General features: G+C 54.8%; 7 protein-coding genes across 7 annotated transcripts; 5 read left to right on the top strand and 2 right to left on the bottom strand.

Moving 5' to 3' along the window:
- Positions 1-33: 33 nt before the first annotated feature.
- Positions 34-857, top strand: ColSpa_07050 (NmrA-like family domain-containing protein 1; the record flags this gene model as incomplete). Its single annotated transcript, XM_049273262.1, has 3 exons — positions 34-375; positions 408-444; positions 520-857. The coding sequence occupies 3 exons, from the start codon at positions 34-36 to the stop codon at positions 855-857; spliced, it is 717 nt and encodes a 238-aa protein (XP_049129219.1).
- Positions 858-2632: 1775 nt separating this feature from the next.
- On the bottom strand, positions 2633-3347 carry ColSpa_07049 (uncharacterized protein; the record flags this gene model as incomplete). Its single annotated transcript, XM_049273261.1, has 2 exons — positions 2633-2785; positions 2856-3347. 2 exons carry the CDS (start codon positions 3345-3347, stop codon positions 2633-2635), a joined length of 645 nt encoding a protein of 214 aa, XP_049129218.1.
- Positions 3348-6935: 3588 nt separating this feature from the next.
- ColSpa_07048 (uncharacterized protein) lies at positions 6936-7973 on the top strand (the record flags this gene model as incomplete). The annotated part of the gene is made up of 1 exon (XM_049273260.1): positions 6936-7973. One exon carries the CDS (start codon positions 6936-6938, stop codon positions 7971-7973), a length of 1038 nt encoding a protein of 345 aa, XP_049129217.1.
- Positions 7974-9534: 1561 nt separating this feature from the next.
- Positions 9535-11067, top strand: ColSpa_07047 (histone-lysine N-methyltransferase, H3 lysine-79 specific; the record flags this gene model as incomplete). Its single annotated transcript, XM_049273259.1, has 2 exons — positions 9535-10091; positions 10146-11067. The coding sequence occupies 2 exons, from the start codon at positions 9535-9537 to the stop codon at positions 11065-11067; spliced, it is 1479 nt and encodes a 492-aa protein (XP_049129216.1).
- A 293-nt stretch (positions 11068-11360) lies between these two features.
- On the bottom strand, positions 11361-12095 carry ColSpa_07046 (autophagy-related protein 16; the record flags this gene model as incomplete). The annotated part of the gene is made up of 3 exons (XM_049273258.1): positions 11361-11516; positions 11577-11932; positions 12011-12095. 3 exons carry the CDS (start codon positions 12093-12095, stop codon positions 11361-11363), a joined length of 597 nt encoding a protein of 198 aa, XP_049129215.1.
- Positions 12096-12688: 593 nt separating this feature from the next.
- On the top strand, positions 12689-15501 carry ColSpa_07045 (putative vacuolar protein sorting-associated protein TDA6; the record flags this gene model as incomplete). Its single annotated transcript, XM_049273257.1, has 4 exons — positions 12689-13631; positions 13684-14926; positions 15049-15130; positions 15250-15501. 4 exons carry the CDS (start codon positions 12689-12691, stop codon positions 15499-15501), a joined length of 2520 nt encoding a protein of 839 aa, XP_049129214.1.
- Positions 15502-17916: 2415 nt separating this feature from the next.
- On the top strand, positions 17917-18231 carry ColSpa_07044 (uncharacterized protein; the record flags this gene model as incomplete). The annotated part of the gene is made up of 2 exons (XM_049273256.1): positions 17917-18093; positions 18154-18231. The coding sequence occupies 2 exons, from the start codon at positions 17917-17919 to the stop codon at positions 18229-18231; spliced, it is 255 nt and encodes an 84-aa protein (XP_049129213.1).
- Positions 18232-21266: the final 3035 nt, after the last annotated feature.

The following is a 21266-nucleotide window of genomic DNA, read 5'->3' as shown; positions in this document are numbered from 1 at the left end:
TCCAAGCCCTAGTAACTGATACAGAAAAGGCCGATGACATCCAAAGCCTCTCTGTCTGAGGTCATCAAGGTTTCCCATACTGTCTTCTTGCTAACCACCCGCAACTTTACTGGTGGCACTAGCGAGGAGCAACTCCAGGGCAAGAACGTCGCGGATGTTGCTGCTGAGGCAGGAGTCAAGCACATAATATACTCTTCCCTGCTTCATGTTACAGAAACTACCAATGGCCGTCTCAGGCATGTTGTTCATTTTAACGACGAAGCTGAGGTTGAGCGCTGTATCCGGTCGAAGGGCATCCCGAGCACCTTTATTCTGCCAGGTTACTTCAGGGACAATTTCACCGCTCTGCACATGATCCAGAAGGGCGGAGATAGGGTTTATACTCTAACTTACCCTGTCGGCGACAGTGCCAGATTTCCTTTATCAACGCCGAGTCTGATATTGGTATGTCAGGCCTTGTGATGATCAATGCCGATGGCTCCTCGTGTAGCTATCACAGATGCCAACGGCCATTTACAGGTAAATACGCCGTGGCAGCCATCCGCAACAAGGCCAAGGTCTTCGGGCGCCAGATTCTGGCTGCTGCGGATTACTACACTCCGAGCAGAATTATCTCTGAGTTCCAAGAAGTTACCGGAAAGCCTGCCCGCTTTGTTAGCGTCGATGCCGAGACTTACAAGAGTTTTATTCCAGGTCTTATGGCTGACGAGATGCTTGAGAGTCACCTCTTTATTGAGGATCCTGGCTACTATGCTGGCAAAGATTTGACGGGTAGCTTGGAGCTCCTGACCGAGGTGGGACTCAAGCCGACGTCTTGGAAGGGGCTTTTGGAGGCCAACAAGACCGGCTTCCAGTAAATTGTAGCATTTGTCCTCTTTCTGTTTCATGTATAGCACAGTGCGAGGGCAGCTAAAAATCAGCTTGAAGCACTGAATATATTTCTACAATTCATTCTTATATCATTCTAGAACCTCAAAACTTACCTCACATAAAACGAATGCCTCCCTTTACACCAGCTTTTGTACCTTGTTAGGATGGTGGGCCTTGCAGGGAGTACAAAGATCGGTCTCGGTTGTGTCATTTCGCCTATAATCGTACGCTCAAATTCCTCTGATCGTTGTGATTCGTCAACCTGACTCGCTCGTAACCGTACGCCAAGCAACTAAAACCTGAGAGAGAGTGCAAAGAAACTTAAATATACTGCTTGTTGCGTACGGCTAGAGACTAATAATTGGGTAGCTTACTTTAACAGACATAGATGAAAAGGACAAATAAAACTTAATTTAACTAAGCAATAGAGTAAAGGGGGTTATAACCCGGTCCTTCCATCTTTCAGGTATATATAACAGTCCGGTTTCTTATTTGCTCACTGACAAACTTGCCTCGACAGTATCCTACTTACGAGATTACCCTCCAAGTCTTCCAAAACAATCGCTATAATGGTTTCTCTTAGAGCCTTTACCCTTACAGTTATGTAAGAAATCTCCAAAAATACTTCCTCTCTGCTCCTTACCTCTCAATGTCTTTTCGAAAAGGCGGTTATTGTCTCTGCTATATTAACAACTGACCTCTACATTAGGGTTTCTGCCGTCAATTCCCAGTCTTTATTCTCTTGTTGGTGCGGCCCCAACCAGGACACGACGCGAGCTGCTTGCCAGGGGATGGCCGCCAGTGGATGGATGGAAAATGGCCGAGTATGTGATTCCCCAAAACTAAGACTCGCATATAGAACTAATGCATCAGTGGAAAGTGTATCGTTATGGAGACTCGCGCCAGGGACTATTTCATTAATACTGCTTGTTCCTACGGTCCTGGTAGCGAGTGGTGTGATACTCACTAAATATAAAGTGGGATAACGCTGTTATTTCGGGCATCTGTACCAGAGTATGTAAGGGTCTAAGCTGCTACAAAAGCTTTTTCCCTAAGCATGTGCGCGCCTGAGGTGAATACAAGAAGAGATCTGGATACAGAGGTGGTGGATTTGACTGCAGAGCTTCACATAGGAATGCAGGCGTCGGCGTTGGGAAATACGCACTGGTTATGTGGTAGCTCTTCGTTCTGTCTATACACTAAACACTGGAATTGCCCCACTGGGGCCTTGGCCCGAACGCCTATGCTTCTGGTCAGACAATAAGCTTAGCAGCAACCCTAAAGAAAGTGAAACTCTACAGGCTGTATTGCATGAATCGTGTCGAGTAAAGTAGGAGCCTTGAAACATGGGTTTTACAACTCCAATAAACCCGGCCCTTTGAACTGAATCCAGTGGGCCAGCTGCAACTTCGCGTATCTTACCTTCTGTGACGGCTTCGACCTAACTGCAGTGCGCAAGAGGCCGAGATGGACCGTGGATCCCAGTCCTAGGCCAAACATTGCATTTCAAGCATATCAAAAAGTATGATGCAAATGACTAATTATTAGAAATAGATACAATATTGTTTTCCATCTACGTACGCATTCTTGACAAAATCAAGTTTAATTTCAGCAACGGTCCATGTTATAAAGTCGGCTTGGCCGCCTCCTGAGTCTTTTCGTCTATTCACTTCATTTAGACCCAGCTTCTTGTATATCTCATGAATTCTTCCGTAGGATTCCCAATGCATCAGTGATCTAACAGCATCAGTGATCTAACAACTTAGGCATCGGTCAGGACAACGAAGAAGCCAAGTGGGCAGCCATCGTTGCTCTGATAGAAGGAGAATGCTGTGTCGGGCGAGCAGAGGCTGCCTGACACGGTCACGCTGCCAGGTACATCAGCCGGGATGCCACATGGGGCGCTGTTGATGATCTGAAGACACTGAAGTCAGTCTTCTGGGCGCAGCAGGTCATAGCACATGAGTTGAATGCAGAATACTTACATAGCTGTGCCCGGGAGTCATGGTCGGCGGGGGTTTGGGCGGGCTCGGTCCGGCAGCGGGCTGATGATTATACGTCGTCTGGCCGGCAACAGCACCGGCGCCAATAGCATAGCCGGTGAACTTGAAGTTACCTGGCCCCTTGAAGATGAACTTGTTGGGGGCCTTCTCCCAAGACGGGAAGTCGAAGACAAGGTTACACACTTTGCCCTGGGTCTGGGCGACGGGCAGGTCGAGGTTGAAGACGGTGCAGATGTCATTAGGGGTCACCTGCGCCCACTTGGTCGCCGGGAAGGCGTAGTTGGGCTTGCTCTTGGCGATGGGGACGAGGAGGCTGGTAGAGACGAAAGACTTGCCGAGGCTGCCATTGGGCTGGGCAGTGTTGGTCGGGCAAGCGCACTTCGCGTCACTGTTGCGCGGAGGGAGGTTGGTGCCGGGGGCCGCAGCGGCGGACAGGGCAAAGGCCAAGGCGCCAGTAATGGTAGCGATCTTCATGTTGGCTATTAGGTTGAGTTAGGGAGCTATAACAAATGACTGAGGAGAAGTATCGAGACCTGAGGTAGTAAAGAGAGTTGAAGAGGCCGAAGATGCTAGATAGAAATGGGCTGGCGAGCAGATCATGTCCAGAGAGCAAGAGAGGGAGTGTTCTCATATATAGCCTTCCACCATGTGAGACTAGTTTATGTCGTGGCACGAACTTATGAGCTTATCTTCAGCCTCAAAGGGGTGAGGTGGTGCTTATGTCTAGATGAAGTCTAGCCTTGAGTTTGAAAAAAAACATTAGACAAAGAGTCACCGTGACCCCGGCTTTGGTGCCTTCAAATAGCGTGTTCTGGACAGATCAGCGCTTCGACTCTAAGGATTGAATCAAAAGAAAAGATAGTTCATGCTACTACCTCCGGTTTTCGTTCACCGGACAGGATTGCTTGTGGCCCTCAATAGCTCTCACAAGTGGCCCATGTGGATCTGCCAGGAAGTTCAGCTCGGCGCCCAAGCGCGGAAGAAACGGCACAACTGTGTTCTACCTGGGGTTTTAGTTGGGATTACTGCGCTAGAACGCCACTCGCTACGGAGCAACATGTTTGTTTACCAATTGCCATCTTCACGCTAGGCATCGTCGCGGAATCGTATGAGAAGCGGTCAATCATGGCTTTTGGCCCATGTCCATATTGTACGGGACGCCGTTTTAGGCAGACATACAGCAAACAAAGCTTGCAAGGCATCTTCCAACACCAAGTAACAGCAAAAGTGGTTGCCGGTACTGTTTGGGTGCAGTAGTAGCAGTGGCTTACTGACATGAGCATCTGTGCGAAGAGGCGTTGGTTCGTACGTCATCGAATTGGGCCTAATCCAATGGCTGAATATCGAAATTGACCAATACTAATTGCTGCTTAGATGTAAAAGGACCTCTGCCTTGTGGGAGGTGCAATCATATGATTGGTCAAGCAGGAAATGGGCGATGCTGCATCAACGAGAAGAGCGGACGAATGATTGCATCTTCTTTTCAATATTTTCATTAGTTACATCGTGATCCGCGCGCTAGTTTTAGTGCCGTCATCCAACGAACAAAAAGAGCCTCTAATTCGCCATAGAGATCCACTAATGCGAATGTGCCGAGAATTCCTGATTTATATGTCATAAATCCATATAGTATGAGATGTAAGCAGCCCAATCTCACTGTACTTGGAGCGAGCATCTGACTGCGTTAACTTCATGCGTGCTGACATTAGAAGCTTCAGCCATGGCGCTCCTCGTGGAGCACAGCATAGAGGTTTAGGTCTAGATCTCGAATGTGATGACAAAACTGTCAGACAACTTCCCCGGAGCTGGCCCATGTCTGTTCATGGGTCGTATACGCACGGATTAATCGTCATCCCTGTCCTGTCGCTGACCTTTTCGATTTTGAGTAAAGCAACATGTGGCTGCTTTTTGTTTCATTCCAATTTATACCCCTGTATGTTTTTCACTAACTGATAGAGTACGGCGTGAGCTTGTAGTATAATGGATTCGGAAGGGGAAAGGCAGACTTAGAATAAGAAGAAATTCGTAGGCGACTATCATAACCAATATACTGTGCCTTCTGACACGTTGCAGACTTAGCAAGCCGACCACGGGAAGTGTTATCCAATACTCGAGAAGGCATTTACCAAGATAACATAGTGACACGGTGCTTCTGGTGGCTACAAGATTCAATCTGATCTTGATGGGTCTCGCACTGGATTTTTGAATTGACCACCTTCTTTCCACTTCGGATCGTTTTCTGTGAATGGAATAGAGAAACTTGAGCTCATTGTTTCTTGTACTAAATATGACAGTATTTGCTCTTATGTCAATTGTGTTAGCTTGCCTCACGACTTCAAGTGTGTTTCACGCTGCTAGATACAGAGAACCAATCTGTTCCTCATTTGTTAATAATCTCAATGATGTCCATGGCAGTGTATGGAAGCCTGTGATTTGACATAATTGATAAGTCCAAGAACAAGAAATGCCATACCTACTATTCTCACGCTTCAAGACCGTGTGTTGTCCATGCGATGGTGTATTTGAAGTAACAGACTTGTAACTACAGATCCACTAAGGCTTCCTTCTCATCTCTTTAATAAGATGATCTAAGGTATCGACTGTTTATTAAACTCAGCATTGGCTTCATTATCTATCATTTTGGCTTCGTAGAGCTCACTAGGATGACTTTCCGAAATATCAACGTACAAATCAGTGGAGGGTTTTCTGAGTAGACGGAGTTTTGAATCAACACGGTTGATTCAAACACTACTATTGAGCCTCCAAAAGTCCCCTCCAACAGTCGCCAGCGACCCAAGCCACCGGCGTGTTGAGGCGTTAGTCCACAAGCGGTTTTCTAGCTCCGAACTCATTTGGGTCTCGATGAGAACGAGTGGTAAGTCGCGGGGTACATAATCTCGAACAAGCACACATAGTACGAAACTGTTTGGGAAACAGGGAGAACCGCCAGCATCGTATATAAGGAGGAGGCTACCGGACTAACACTCGAGAGACCTTTGAAGCCTCAAAGTCTTACTCGCTGCCGACCGTTAGGGTCATGTTTCACAGTCAATGCGGACATCGTAGGTTGGCTACGCTAGTAGCAGTACAAGCATTTACCGCCTCGGAATGCTGAATATGTGTACCATATCGATGTCTAATGAATTCTGTATAAGCGGCCATGCGGAATGTCGTGATTTATTCAACAAGAGGCACAACGCGGTGTTGTGCGCCGAACGTCGCACGAATACGGAGTCCACACCGTACAAGCTGCTAAACAGGAAATCATAAACGCACATAGTCACAATACGAGAAATGCACCGAGGCGCTAGTTGAGCTGCTGTTGTTTTGAGCGTTGCATTTGACCACAAGGCGTGACCAATAGCTTGCTCTTGCTGTTCTCGACTCGCTCTTGGAAATGCAGGTAGCCGTGAATTTGGTAATCACGATTTATATTGGAGAGTGTGTCCTCGTATTCGTGGGATCGCTAGGAAGATAGACTTAGATGTGGGATTCTGAAGCTCAACTTAGCCCTGTGGGTTACGTCTGTATGTGCATGCTGACGTTCCGCAAGCCTCTACTTATTCCGCGAGAAGCCAACTTGCTTAATGTAACAACGCAGCAGCACAGGATGTGTTTCCGCCACGTGGTCTTACGCTGTACCACAAGAGTAAATGCAGAGTGTACGTTGAGATATTAGAAACCTGCAAGTCTGCCGTCGTAAACTGGCATATTGCTCAGGTCGATTGGCAGGTCACAGAAACCGCTGTTGATATTTACAGATACCAAAATTGCGACTCTGGTGGACACACTAATTCCCGAAAACCCCAAATATGAACCTTATCATATGAGAAGGAACTCCTTGGATATCGGCCGAAACTGCATGCGCCCTCGCACATCGTGGTCTAAGCTTAGTCATCTTCTCCAAATGAAGCACGCGGTTCTTGTTACCCGCGCCACGAGGGGAGGCTTGAGAGCGTATGAACCCCGCGCGAGCCGGCAACAGCCAAGCTCATCTCCTCACTTACATCATACTCTGGCAGTATCGTTCAACGTCAGTTCATCCCGTGCTCGTGATAAACCATGCCCGAACTCCATAGTTCCCGCGCCATGGAGACGGTCCTCGCCGTTCCGGAGCTCCTGGAGGCCATCTTGGTCCAAGTCGACATGAGGACGCTGCTGGTTTCAGCGTGCCGCGTGAGCAGGACCTGGAAAGCTCTCATGGATGAATCTCCTGTCCTCCAACAAGCTCTCTTCTTCAAGCCGGTGTCCAATGTGTCCAGAGCAGCCATCCACGGGCTCGAGGGGGCCGCCTTCCCAAAAATCCCAAGCGAATACGCGCTTTCCACAAACGATGCGCGACTCATCAACCCTCTCCTCGCAGAGAAATTTGACAAGTGCTTCTTCGACTTTGGGCCGACGTACTCGTATCACCGTCGTGCAAACTCCTTCTACGAGCTTCCGTGGTCAACCCGCCCAGAACCGGTCCAGGCCGAACAAGAATACTGGGGAGGCTGGAGCCAAGTCAGGCCGCTTGAGCTTGACGAAGAATTAGCACAGGCCTTGGCAGAATCCCGACGGCGGTTCACCCGTCGCGGCGCAAGCTGGCGGCGGATGCTCGTCTCTCAGCCCCCACCTCCCTCACTGGGATACATGTGCTTTGATATCCGAAGCCTAGCGGCAGAGGACCAGCAAGTCTCCAGCTCGCTGATTCAGCCAAGCCTTCATACTGCCTCTGTAGGTCTCCAGATGGGAGAGCTCTACGACGTTGTCCAGCACAAATCTGGACATCACGGGCGTCACTCTCTCTGGTTCAGGGTTCTCTGGGGCCAGCCAGCCGCTCGGTTCGCATTTACGCACGTCAAAGACACATTTGAGAAGTTGATGGCGCAGACGAGTGTCGTCGTGGAGTTGATGCACGCCGACGACTATTCCCTCCCAAACCACCCGCAGGATCCGGCGGAAGTTGGGGTATTTGACGCTGCTTTTCGGTGCGAGGAGTACCGCGAGGTGAAGATCGAGACCGAAGAGACGGGGGCAGAGGGCGCTGAGTTTCCTGACTTCCATCCTGGTTATGTTGTTTGGCATTGGAAGCTGACCGACGACGAGAGGGCATCCTGATTGCTGGTTCAGCGATGTGACTGCATTGTCGGCGAACTTTGCCAAGAGCTTGTTCTGGTGACAATTCTATCATCCAGGTGTTGTGATTGCTCACAGGCTGTTAGTTCGGGGTCGTTGGTTCCGTTAATCTGCTTCTTTTTCACAGAGAGATCAGTATTGAGAATCTTGAACAGTTTTGTGCTATTAGCATGTAATCAGGAACAGTTTTGACAGCTCGAGTCACATGGCGTAAGATGACATTTGATTGAGCAAACTATAATAAGTATTGCAAGTGGCAACTTATCGAAACAAAAGAAGCACGGGCTGTGAGACATCGACGTTGAATCATCCGCATCATTCTGTGTTCTCCGTCTCCCTTGAGACAGATCACTTGGGTATTCAGCAGGCTATTTCGGTGATGTTGCGGACACTGACGGAAGCTAACGACATGATAGCCGTTGAAGACGCCCGAGAAGGTACATATCGAGATCCTCCCTTGAACGTCACTCTGAGACAAGCTTAAATGAGACTTTGACGATGCGCCCAACGGTTTCTTCCCCGAACGCGAAAAAAACAAACCGGTAGTGGAAAACGAAGACTGGATGACAGCCAACGCCGGGGCCTAAAGCTTGAAAAGTTACGACCCCAGAGTTGTTCACGCGCCAGGTAGCCAATCACATGCGGCGGCTCCTGCAGGTCGAGGTCGGGTGACGCGGCACCCACAGTGGGGTCCCTGGAAGTGGGGTCGCCAATCCAGGACGCCGGCACCGAGGAAGCAGGCCACTCACTGGAGTACTATGTAGGCAGCGCTGCACCCGTCCTCCCCTCCTCCCCCCATGCGAGCCTTCAAGGCTGCATCGAGGCGAGTTCGACGCGCGCTGTGCCTGTTCCGTATGGGTGGCCAACGGGGATGATGGGGATAACGGGGACGACAGGGACGGCGGACGGGAGGGAACATCACTGGAGATGGGACGGCCATCGCAACATGCGCATTTCCGTCTGGGTCCCCAGGGACCACTTTAGGTAGGAAAGGCATTCTCGCATGTTTCCTTCCCTCTGTCCTCTCGTGTTTTTCCTCCCCCGCCTCCCTCCTGCCTTACATAATAATCCAATCTTCGGTGCGCGCCCTCCCACTCCTTCCTTCTTCGCCCGGGAAATTTCACTTTCGGGGTCCTGGGTCAGTTCACAAAGTGCCACTCCACTTTTCCCAGTCACGTCCCGGCCCCATTTCCACGTCCTCTCCCGAAAAATCGCCTCGTGTCCGTCTCGTCTCACTTTCCCCAACCCTCACTTTCTCCCTCCGTCCCGATCCTCCTCCACTCCGATTTACGACTACACGTCCGTCGTGCACCGAGACCCATGCCACGAAGCGATAGGTCCTGCTGACGACACACTCTCTCCTAGCTTTCGCCTCTCTTAGCATTTTCCGCCATTAACGCTCATTTTCATTCTCAACCTCCCGCCCGACCCGCGGCAGCCTAAAATTAGACGGCCCAACTGCCTATCACGAGGTCACGCGCGCAACGCCTGTTTTCCCTCTCCAGCAACCCGACCGACCGTCGAACGGTCGCCCTCCGCCGCCATGCCAATCCTCGGCGGGAAGAACAAGTTCAACTCCAAGCCCGCCGCCATCCGCGTCGAGAAAGTCCAGGTCGCCGCCCCGAAGCCCCGCCCCAAGCTCGCCCACGTAGCCTCGTCCACCTCGTCCGCGAAGGCCTCCCCGCGCGCATCCCCCAAGCCCAACGGTAAATCGCTTCTCTCCCGCAAGCAGAGTGCCTCGCCTTACCCCTCATCCTCGGACGAGAAGCGCAGTGAGCGGAAGCGCAAGGTCGGCAGCGCGGGGCCGTCCCAGCCCAAGTTCGATAACGACTCCGACGGCGACGACAACTACGATGCCTTTATCAACCTCGAGCCGCGCAAGCGACAGCGCACCAAGGACGGCCAGTTCGTCGACACCCAGCGCGTGCTGACCCGCACCAGCGCCTTCAAGGACAACGCGCGACCCCTCAGCCGGCTGATCCATGCGGTCGACATCAGTAACCTCAAGAAGTGCCCCAAGGCCAAGCGCTTGCTCGGCGCAACGGAGGAGGACGATGTGAGGGTGAGGTTGCAGTACCCGAGCAACTACGGGGCGGAAGAGTGAGTCACCACCGCGCGACCGACCAAGATGCAGCATTACTGACGTTTTCCTAGCTATGAGCTTATATCCGAGAAGGGCATCATCAACGCGGTGGAAGACATCAAGACGGTGGTCAGATTCGTCGCGCATGTCTACCTGACGGAAGAACAAGCCACGGATTTTACGGAGCCGAACAATGGACTGATACGGCGGCTCGAGAGGGCCTCAAATATCAACGACTTCCACGGCTTCGTGTCGGCATTGAAGGATGCCAACAAAAAGATCCGAGATCTTGCCGCCGACGGCACAATACGCAAGAACCTAGACAACATTCACGGCATCCCGCGGGATCTGGTCGAGTTCATCCTCACCCAAGTGTACGATCGTACAGTGTCACCGGAAGTGGAGAAGCTTAAGCAGTACAAGAACGGCACCGACAATGTCTATGGTGAGCTAACCTATAAGTTCATCTCCGAAATCCTCCAAGAGAGGACACGCATGACGTCGGACCAAGTCTTTGTCGACCTCGGCTCCGGCGTCGGCAACGTCGTTTTCCAGGCCGCGCTGGAGATTGGCTGCGAGAGCTGGGGCTGCGAAATGATGGAGAACCCGTGCGACTTTGCTGAGGCGCAGGAAAAGGAGTTTGGCGCCCGCTGCAAGATGTGGGGTCTGCTCCCTGGCCGAGTCAACCTCGAGCGAGGCGACTTCACCAAGAGCACCCGCATCCACGAAGCCATGAAGCGCGCCGACGTCATCCTCGTCAACAACCAAGCCTTCACCCCCCAGCTCAACGCTGAGCTCGTCAACATGTTCCTCGACCTGAAGCAGGGCTGCAAGATTGTTTCGCTCAAGTCGTTCGTCAACGACCAGGGCACACGGAATGCCAACGACATCGCGAGCAATATCTTGGAGGTCGAACACCTGACGTACCCGGAGGGCGGGTACGTCAGCTGGACCAATGCCGGCGGCAACTTCTGCATCTCAACAAAGAAGTAGAATACTAGGTAGGCACTGCATCAGCATCTGTCACAGCACCGTATGATGTCCCAAGGGGCTTGGGCGGAGGGTTGCGGCACGAGTTAGAGAAAGGCTCGGCTGCGTCGTGAGTTGTACATTGTGGAGGAAGGAATCCGGAAAAAAAAAACATAGGCATGTTGGCATAAGTGAGGAAACAGCGTTGGGTTCATTACCTGTAGAATTTTTTTGATACTCCCCATAGAGCATGCCGGCTGGGCAGATAGCAGGAAGCATCGTGAAGCGCGGCGGCATACACGAAATAGACGGCATCATCAACGCTCGTTTGCGAGGTTCATGGCCTCGGCTTCCTGGGCCATCCTCTTCATCCAGCGGTCGACGAGCTCTTTGTTCTCCTTCTTGACCTTGTCCCGCTCCTGCTCGGCCATGGACATTTGGAGGTTCATAGTGATCATCTCGTCTTGGACGTTCTGCAGCGCCAGTCAGCTTTTCGTATCCGCAGGGTATCGCTCCCCCGCGCGCGGGCTTACCTCGACCAGCTTGCGCTTCTCGCGGAGCTCGTGCTCCCGGTCCCGCAGCTTCGTCGTCAGCGCCGTGTTGTCGGCCGTCAGGCTCCTGAGCTTCCTCGCGTCCTCCTTGCTATTGGTGCGGAGCGCCTGGACCTCGTCCTCAGCCGCCTTTGCGCGGTCTTTTAGCGCGCCGTTGGACCGCAGGGCCTCGGCGAGCTGGAGCTGAAGCTGCGCGACGCTTGGGTCGGAGCTGGGCTCGTTTGAGGTGGCAGCATGGATGCTCGGCTTTTCGGAGGAGGTTTTGTCGGGCGAGATTTTGGACCTGAGGACCTCTTTTTCGGCTTCGAGGGCTGCGACGCGATCGGACAGTTGGGAGCCTGGGGGTTGGCGCGTTAGGGAACAGATCGACCGTGGATGTAGAGAGGAAGAGGCAATAGGGGGGGGGTTTGGCTTACAGAGTTGGACGATCTCAAGATTAACGGGGTTGTTCTTCTCCTGCTCTCTGATGGAGGCTAGGTATTCGGAACGCCAGTCGGGCATGATGGCGGCGGGTGGGGGGGGGGGATCTGGAGATGGCGGTGTCGGATCACATCTAACAAGAACAGCCTTGCGTCCTGGCGTTTTTTATTTCGGCATCTGGCAAAGTTTCATCAAGTGAATTTGTAGTGAAAGGTGCAACCGGATCAGTGAAGGGGACAATGGCGCATGCGTTACATTCCAGACATGAACAGGCGCCCGACTCCTTCAGGCTGTCGCAGTCGCATCACCTGCTCTGGGGGTCAATGGGTGCTTTGTCTTATCGGGCGTGGTGGGGGTGCAATGACGCAGGTTCCATGGGCCGGGGATTAGCCGCGCCCCGGGTCTCTCAAGGCTCAATTGATTCGTGGCGCAAGCTCTCCCCTCGGGTACGTACCTCTAGCTCAAGGTAGCGACAGCTTGGGGGAATTGGAGCTCATGCCTCAACCTCGTCTCTCATCTCACATCTCGGTCTCAACTACATACGTCAAACAACCTCAGCAGCAGCGACTCCCGAGGTTCTTTAATTTTAACAAATTAAGCTCGAAGCACGGAAAGCAAGGCTCAATCGCACACATCGAAAGAATAAAGGCCCCCGGCAATGAGAAGATGACATGATGGAAGCGTCTCATCCCGCGGCAGGATGGGAGAACGTCGGCGACAAGTGGTACCGCAAGGTCCAGCTCTACACCGAGGTGTTCGACCAGGACCTCGATCTTGACAACCACGTCGTCGCCGGCGCCCCCTACGGCGGAGCCCTCGCTCTCTTGCGAGATGACACGAAAATACAGGCATACCGCGTCAACCCCGGCGCCAGCGCCTCCTCATCGAAGCCCGGCATCGACATCTACTCGTACGCCGGCAAGCTCCTCCGCCGCATCCCATGGGACCAGGGCTCTGGCTCGATCAAGGGACTGGGCTGGGCTAGCGTCGCCGGCGGCGAGGAGAAGCTCCTCGTCGTCACGACGGACGGCACGGTGCGCGTGTACGACCTGCAGGGCGAGTTCACGCAGTTTTCCCTGGGCAACGGCGCCGAAGAGTCGGGCGTCGTCGGGTGCCGCTTCTACGAGACCGGGATGGTCGCGCTCCTGGGCAACGACACCTTCGTCTCGGTGACGTCGTACGCGGAGCCGAGGCCGCGGCTGCTGGCGGTGCCGCCGACCGACCAGGGCGAGATCCACGCCTGGGCCGTTGTGGCGCCAGAACACACGCTCTCGCGATCCGTGGAGGTGCTGTTGAGCATTGGGGAGACGGTGTACGTCGCCGACGCGGCCGAGTGCGAGGATCGGTTCCTGGATCTTGGGCCGTTCAGCCATATCAGCGTGTCCCCCGACGGAAGGCTGATTGTGCTGTACACGAAGACGGGCAAGGCGCATGTGATTTCGAGTGATTTTCAGGAGAGGCTGGTCGAGCATGACTCGCAGTCCAAGATCCCGCCAAAGTACGTGGAGTGGTGCGGTTCCGACGCGCTGATTGCGTGGGAGGATGAGGTGCATATTATCGGCCCGGACGCCGCAACGGCAGAGTTTTTCTACGATGGACGAGTGCATGTTATATCAGGTATGTTTACTGGCAGTACGTCTAGAAACCACGGAGAGCTGACCATGTGCAGAACACGACGGCGCGAGACTCATCACAAACGACGTCTGCGACTTTCTAGAACGCGTCCCGCACGCCACGGAGGAGGTCTTTGGCACCCGCGCCGAGTCCTCGGCGGCCTCAATCCTCCTCGACGCCGTCGGCCAGCTGGAGCTCCAGTCGCCCAAGGCCGACGACTACATCCAGCTGATCCGCGCCAACCTCACTGAAGCCGTCGACACGTGCGTCACGGCCGCGGGCCGCGAGTTCAGCATCCATTGGCAAAAGCAGCTCCTCAAGGCCGCGTCTTTCGGCAAGTCGGTGCTCGACATCTACAACAGCGACGAGTTCGTCGACATGTGCGAGATTCTGCGTGTGCTCAACGCCGTGCGCTTCTTCGAGGTCGGCTTGCCGCTCTCGTTCGAGCAGTACCAACGCCTCACTCCCGAGGGCCTCATCAAGAGGCTCATTAACCGCCACGAGTACCTCCTCGCGCTCAAGATCGCGGGGTACTTGCGTCTCCCGACCGACCGCATCTACGTCCACTGGGCCTCCGCCAAGGTCCGCTCCGGAACCGAAGACGACGATACCATCTGCCGGCTGGTCGTCGAGCGCCTCTCCGGAAAGCCGGGCATCTCCTTTGAAGAAATCGCCCGCGCGGCCTACGATGAAGGCCGAGGTCGCCTCGCGACCGAGCTCCTGAACCACGAGCCCCGCGGCGGGCGCCAGGTGCCGCTGCTCCTCAGCATGGAGGAGGACGAGCTCGCCCTCGACAAGGCCATCGAGAGCGGCGACACGGATCTCATGTATACCGTGCTCCTCCAGCTCAAGAAGAAGCTGCCACTTGCTGCCTTCTTCCGGGCCATCAACGCCCGCCCCGCGGCAACCGCTCTCGTCGAGTCCTCCGCCGCCCGCGAAGGCGACAATGCCCTCCTCAAAGACCTGTACTACCAGGACGACCGCCGCGTCGATGGCGCCAGCGTCTTCATCCGCGAGTCGCTCCGCCAGCCCGATGCCCGCACGTCGTCGGACAAGCTCGCGCTCGCCGCGAAGCTGCTCTCCGACTCGAGGGAAGCTGCGTTCGAGGTGCACGCCCTCAAAGAGGCGCAGACGCTGCTCAAGATGCAGGAGGCTTTTGACCGCGACCTCACCGACACGTTCACAGGGCTCAGCGTCAACGAGACCATGTTCAAGCTCATCCGGCTCGGGTACCACAAGCGCGCCAACAAGATCCAGAGCGAGTTCAAGGTGCCGGACAAGGTTGCCTGGTGGATCAGGTCAGACATTCTCCCCCCCCCCCCCCCCCCTTTTGTGTAACCATGATTGGGTTTTATTTGGTTTACGGACCCTTTGCCCAGTCCAGCACCTGCAGTGGCTAACCGTACTCTTCACTATCTAGGCTTCGCGCGCTCGTTGCGAAGCGAGACTGGAACGAGATTGAAGAGCTGGCGAAGACGAGAAGAAGCCCGATCGGGTGGGAGGTAAGCTTTCACATTTCACATCACACATCCCGGGTGTGGATGGTCGGCGCCACTGTTCCTGGCGGCTCCGCGCCGAGCAGTACGGCACACAAGGATGAGGCTAACAGCGAGCGCCACAGCCGTTCTTCAACCTCACGCTGCAAGCCGGCAACCCGCGGCTGGCGGCGGTCTTCGTGCCCAAGTGCACGGGTCTGGAGCCCGGGACGACCATCACCATGTACGAGAAGTGCGGGATGCGGGTCAAGGCGGCAGAGGAGGCGGTGAAGCTCAAGGACGCCGAGGCGTGGGGAAGACTGCTCGAGGCGGCGGGACGGGGCACGCAGGAGGGGCGGGATATTGAGAGGCTCGGAAGTGCCGTTTTCAAGAAGTGAGGTTGCGATGCGAAGGCAAGAGCACCTTGTTGCTCTAATCAGGGGATGAGGAGATCGGACGAAAGATGGGCCAAACGGGTCAAAGGGGGCTATGATGTTAATCTCACTCTACATAGGTAATCTGGCAGAAATGAAGACGATGATGGACATGCAGCGCTTTAGTGAAGACTGGAGAATCGCGTTGGGGGCGACGTGCAATGGCGCAGATCTGGGGTAAAGCTTGTCCTCCGCGTAGCGGGCGGCTGGGATCTCCCCGTGATCTGCGTGCCTGCAACGTGGTTTTAGCTCCTTTTGACTTCTCGACCGATTATGCCAGAAGCAACTCGGACCTTTTGCCAAGCGCAGCGGTGCGCTGCCTCGGACAGCGGGAGTGTCTGCACAGTTGGCGTGTTTGGGATACGTGATGGGTTCTTTGAAGACACCTTCCGGATGCGGCTCGGCTTGGCAGATGTCTTGCAGATTTTTCCCTCCCACTAGGTAGTCAGTGTACAAAAAAAAGTCTCGAAGGGTCGCGTGAGGGATCGACACGTGGGCGAGCCACGGGAGCGAGGCACGCTGCCGCACCGCCGCGCCGCCGTGGGCTCGGAGTCGGGGCTCCTGGATGAGCAACCTGGCGTGGTGGGTCGTTCGATCGAGTTTGCTGTAGGCAGTATAATGCAGTACAGTGCATGCACACACGAATAGGGGTCATCGCCCGGGACTAAACATCCCCTTACCCCCTTTTACTTGTTGCTGTAGCATACTATGTACGTAGCACATAGGGTGAGGCGAAAAACGGCGGAGTGCTGTAGTCTCAGATGGGGGTTTGTAGAACGGCATGCTGGGTTGCACCCGGAGCGGAACTGGCGGGACATGGTCTTCATGAATCAGGTAGGTTCTGTGATAAGGGATGCCCCCGGCGGAAACTGAGGCATGAAGACGGTCTGATGTCCCTGGATATGTGCAGTAGCTTTCCGAGCGTGTTTCTAGGGAGAGAGAGAGAGGGAGGGAGCGAGTTCGTCTTTTCGCAGATATGGTTTACGTAGATGCTTGCGGATGGCTGACAGAAGTTGAGTTTGGTTCTGTGACGCCCTAGTAACAGGCCTTGGGAGGACAGACCAATCGTGGTGCAGGTCGTTGGAAACAGCTCGCAGTACCCGTGATCAGGTGCATCGTACATCTCCAAAGCAAGAAACGATCGGCTGTGGCGTCTCATCGAAAGGATAGACGCTGCCAACTTTAACCGGGGCTCTGGTATCTGGATCTGCACTTCCGAGCGTACGGGAGTATGGGAGCATAGGAACACGCATTGGGTAAGGTGAGATGAGAACAATGGGAGAATTTGAAGTGGAAACAGCGGCCTTTAGAAGCGGTCCGGAACAGTATCCTCACAAAGGAGATGGGTGTGGGTACCGGTACCAGACGGACGTGTAGGGTCCATCGCGGCCTCGGCACCGGAGAAGCATCGGAGGGCGCATGAGGTGGGTACCAATGGAAGAAGACCTTGGCAAATGTCAGCCGGTGGCGAGAACGTCTAGAAGTCGAGGTGGCGAGGCAAGGCGAGGCGGGGTCCCAACATTCCCTAGGAAGAGTCGGGTTCGGATGTGCGTTTCTAATGTGCCGCGTGCCTTCCAGACTTTTCCTCAATATGGTTCGGTTTCGTCGGGCATATAATTTTGGATGCCAATGAGGAGACAAGAGGGGACGGACGTGTCCCAGAGTTTGCTATTGTTTGCGTACCCAGCACCGGATAAGGCTCGGGAGGGCGGAGGGCGGGCCGGGCGAGTCATAGGCGGGAGCGAAGGAGGACTCGAATTCCTGGGGACGGCGGGTGTGAGACCGGACTCGTCGTACTCACTACCTCGCAGAGACGGATCAAGCCTGGCGAGAAAATGCTCTGGCGGAGGGAAAACTGAAGACCGGCGCGATGCAGCGAAAGTGATGCACGATGCAACGGTATTCTGGTCGATGAGGGGCCGGGGCAGTTCAGGTTGGATTCCCAGCCTTCTGCAGGACTTCCGGCGGGGGAGAAGCTCTCCAATGACCAATGGCGATGGCCACCAGGTGAAGGACGCGGCGAGAGCGAGAGTGGAGGGGATCGGAGATGGTGGAGCGTCGGACGTGTGTGGACGAGCCTGATCGTTGATGCGAGCTGGGCAGACGGCGTATTGACCATGGTCGAGGGGGTTTGTTCAGGGAGCTAGGGCGGTGGAAGGGCGCTAATCTGGTGATTGCGTTAGCGCGAACACCCCCGTGAAGAAATGGTTCGTAACTTGTCTTTCAAGTCTCGCGTGAGTGCTTCATGCACGAATGCTTGCTCGGGTCGGGTGGAGAAGGGCCTCAATCCTTCCCCCCCTCACATGGTGTCTTTGCCGTCGGGGTCACTGGACTGGACTGGACTTGGCCTCTCTGGGGAGGTCACTCGAGTCTCGCAAGATGCAGCTGCAGAGAGACCCAGCGAATTGGCCGTTGATATGCTGGTCGGCTGCATGTCAAATCATTCCCGTCCGTGACAGCGGTGCGGCGATGCAGCGAGCGGGGGCGAAGAAGTGGGCTCAGCGGTGGTGGGCACCGATGAGGTCCCTACCACCCTGGCTCCCAGAGCGGAGCGAGGTGAGTTGCACGGTGAGCGAGTGAGTAAGTGAGTGGGTGAGCTGACAACGGCATCTCCAGTTTATCGGGTTAGGAGGTTGGCGATGGCAATGGTGCCTGATGCGCAGACCGAAGCATGGCTCTCTGGTGGAGTGGTGACGAGCGACGACGGAAGGGCCGGAAATAACGGCCAGGATTTCTTCTACAACCCGTTTTTTCTCTCTCTGTCTATTTTCATGTTGTTTGTTCTTTGCATGTTACACCAATCTGGCGTGGAAAGAAGATCTCTTGGTCTCGTGTGCAGGCAAGGCACCACCTCGTACGCGATTCCACATCGGGCGGGAGTATCTATTCGAGGAAGGCGCCTTGCTGACTCTCCTGCTTCTAAGGGATACAAGGTGCCTTCAGAATTTGCGGACTCCCGCCCGTACCTACCTATCCAATTATCGCGTTGTACTCTGTACATAGTAGTGTACATCTGTATGTATCTCCCAAGCGATCAACCTGAGAAGATCTGGCAGGGCCTGATGGAACCGAAAAGAGCCGCAAGATTGCAGATTATGATACATGCGTGGCTGGTGCCAACCCGTGCACTCTGCCATGCTCTGCCCTGCCCTGCTCGGTCGTTTCCCTTATCCAGCCCATCGAATCGTGCCTTGCGCGCGTACGGCCCGGGAGACGACGATGCATAGGCCACCTCGCAGATGCAGGTCGATGATTCTCGTCCGTCTCGTGTCGCGAACTGCGCGCAGTCCTGTGCTTTCCATGGAAACCCAGGGACTAGCTTGTTTGGGTGACTGGCAGGCAGGAGCGAAAGGGGCAACGACATTTGAGTTGGCGCAGTGCATCGAAAGCCAAGAGACGCTCTCTCTCGTCCTTGGGACGAAGGACGTGCTTCCGGAGTGATGATTGTTGTTGTTGTTGCTTTTTTGTTGTTTGTTGTTGGTTGGGTTGGTAGCTGTTGCATGTATGTATGCATGCGTGCTTGCATGCTTACTGTGGGAAGACGCCTTGGGCGCCTTCCTTCGCCATCTCAGATCTGTCCGTCACCTTTCTCACCAATCGATGGCCCCGGTGTGGTTGCGATGGAAGTCCTTCTCATCCTCGTCCACCCGCCATCTCCGAGCCCCAACTCACCTCACCCATCGAAACCCTCTTCTGCTGTGTTCCCCAACCTACCTACTTACTCAAGCTTGGGCGAGAGGCCCTCGTGGACGCATCCGGTGCATTCCGTCCGCCTGTCTATTTGCTTCCTTCTTTTCTGATCCAGCTTACTGGAGCCGGGCCTCCCTCACACTGAGACCCTCGACGCATATGACTTGGCGGGATGCCGTAGGCATGCCCTGCGCTCTGCCGCTCCCGTTGCTTCTTCCAATATCTGTACATGGCAGCCGCGAATCCTTCACCACGTCCGTCATCCACGGCGCATGCATGGGTATTTTTCGATACACCCTCAACGCCCAATTCTCCGATAGCTGGACAGAAACAGGTGCGATGTTCGTCGGCGTCGTCGACGACATCAGCTACCTAGTACACCGGACAACAGCAACAACAACATCATCGTCGCTATCGGTCACGGCATTGCCAGTTCTCACCGGTTGTGACAACAATACCACCACCACCAGGCCACCAGCCCATCCGTTCTCCCCCCCACTGTCACCGGCCGCATCCACTGCGCATCCCAGCTCCACAGCCCACGTCTCGCCCACGCAGCAGGCAATCCATGATCCAGGCGCATCGTTTCCCACCCCTGGCCCATGTCCAGCCAGTCCCAGCGTCCGAGCCTAAACCAAAGGCGACCTAACCTCGTCCTCCTCCCCTGCCGTACCCGGCGCGAGAATCGACCCCTACGCAAGCAACAAGCAACGGCACTGGCTCACCCCATACGGGGCCCTCGCCCTCGTAGTGTAGTGCGTCTCTTGCTTTGCGTCCTAGACGTCGTCATTGTCCCCATACGCAGTACATACACAGTAAATGCCCCCTCTTCCCGCAACTAGTATAAGTCACCAGTGGGCAAAATACAGTGGCACGCGCGCCAGAGGAAACCTGACCGACTGGGCTGGACCCCGACTTTTGCGACCTGCTGCACTGTACCTAGGTACACGAATGAATGTGTGATGTACTGCTCCCCTACGAACTGTAATATGTATGTACGGTCTAAAATGTACCTGATGCGAGGTATCGACCCCCTCCCCCATGCAGCAGTCCTACTCACCTGCCCTGTCCCTGTGGCCTTGCTTCATCGACAGCAACATGTCTGTCTCCCCCGTCCCCCAGTGACCAACCAGTGTTTCCTGCCGCCCGCCCACGCCCGCCCACGCCCGCCTCCTCTCTGCCTCTCTGACTTTGTCCTGCCAAGGTACATGCATTCAGGGCATCCCGAAGTACCTTTGCCTTGCTGAAGTCCCCTACGGATACTCTCGCACACTACTTCGCACCTTTGTCCAACCTCACCGTCCACGGCCAGGGCGCACCGCTGCACGCCCAGTGCGCCAGGCTGTCCGGGCTCTTCCCTACGCACTTGGCCCAACATGGACTGACACTGACGACAACGAGAGGGACCGGAGGACGAGAAAAAAGAGGCCTGGACGCCCACTCTCTTGGCCACCGCCGAAATGCTGGCCTGGCCCATTCCCCAATCCAGCCGACACCACAGACGGACGTCCAACAACCCTTTCACTTGCAACTGTCTTGCCAGGTTCAACTTTGTACGGCCTGCAGCGGTTCCTCTACATACACTAGACTAACAAATCCGTCTTTTCTCCCCCCCCTAAGGACCTTTCCCGGACGCAGTCTGCTTTTTCTTGGTCCATCATATCATCCATCCATCCCGCTGTCTCTCTCTCGGATCTCCCTCCATCCCTCTCATCTTTGACGATTCCTCCTTCGTCTCTTCGTCCAACCTCGCCTCGCCTCGCCTCGCCTCGCCTCGCCTCGCTCTCTCGCCGCTCTGTACTTGGATTATCTCATCCCCTCCCCGACCAGACCAAAAAGAACCGTACCTACTCCTCGACCCAGGCTATACAGAGAGACACCCCGCGACATTCCAAGCAACCCGCCTGGCCTGCCTCTGTTCATTCTCCCACTCCCCCTCTCTCACTCACCCCTTTTGTTACGTTCTTGCCCTTGCTTTTCTGATACCCTGAACTCTCCACCCGCATACCGAAAAAGGACCCTTGGGTCAGTTCGCGGTT

This window comes from Colletotrichum spaethianum, assembly GCF_022836535.1.
Source record: "Colletotrichum spaethianum MAFF 239500 DNA, contig17, whole genome shotgun sequence".
NCBI classification, from domain to species: domain Eukaryota; kingdom Fungi; phylum Ascomycota; class Sordariomycetes; order Glomerellales; family Glomerellaceae; genus Colletotrichum; species Colletotrichum spaethianum.
This window is presented reverse-complemented; position numbering and strand designations above follow the sequence as displayed.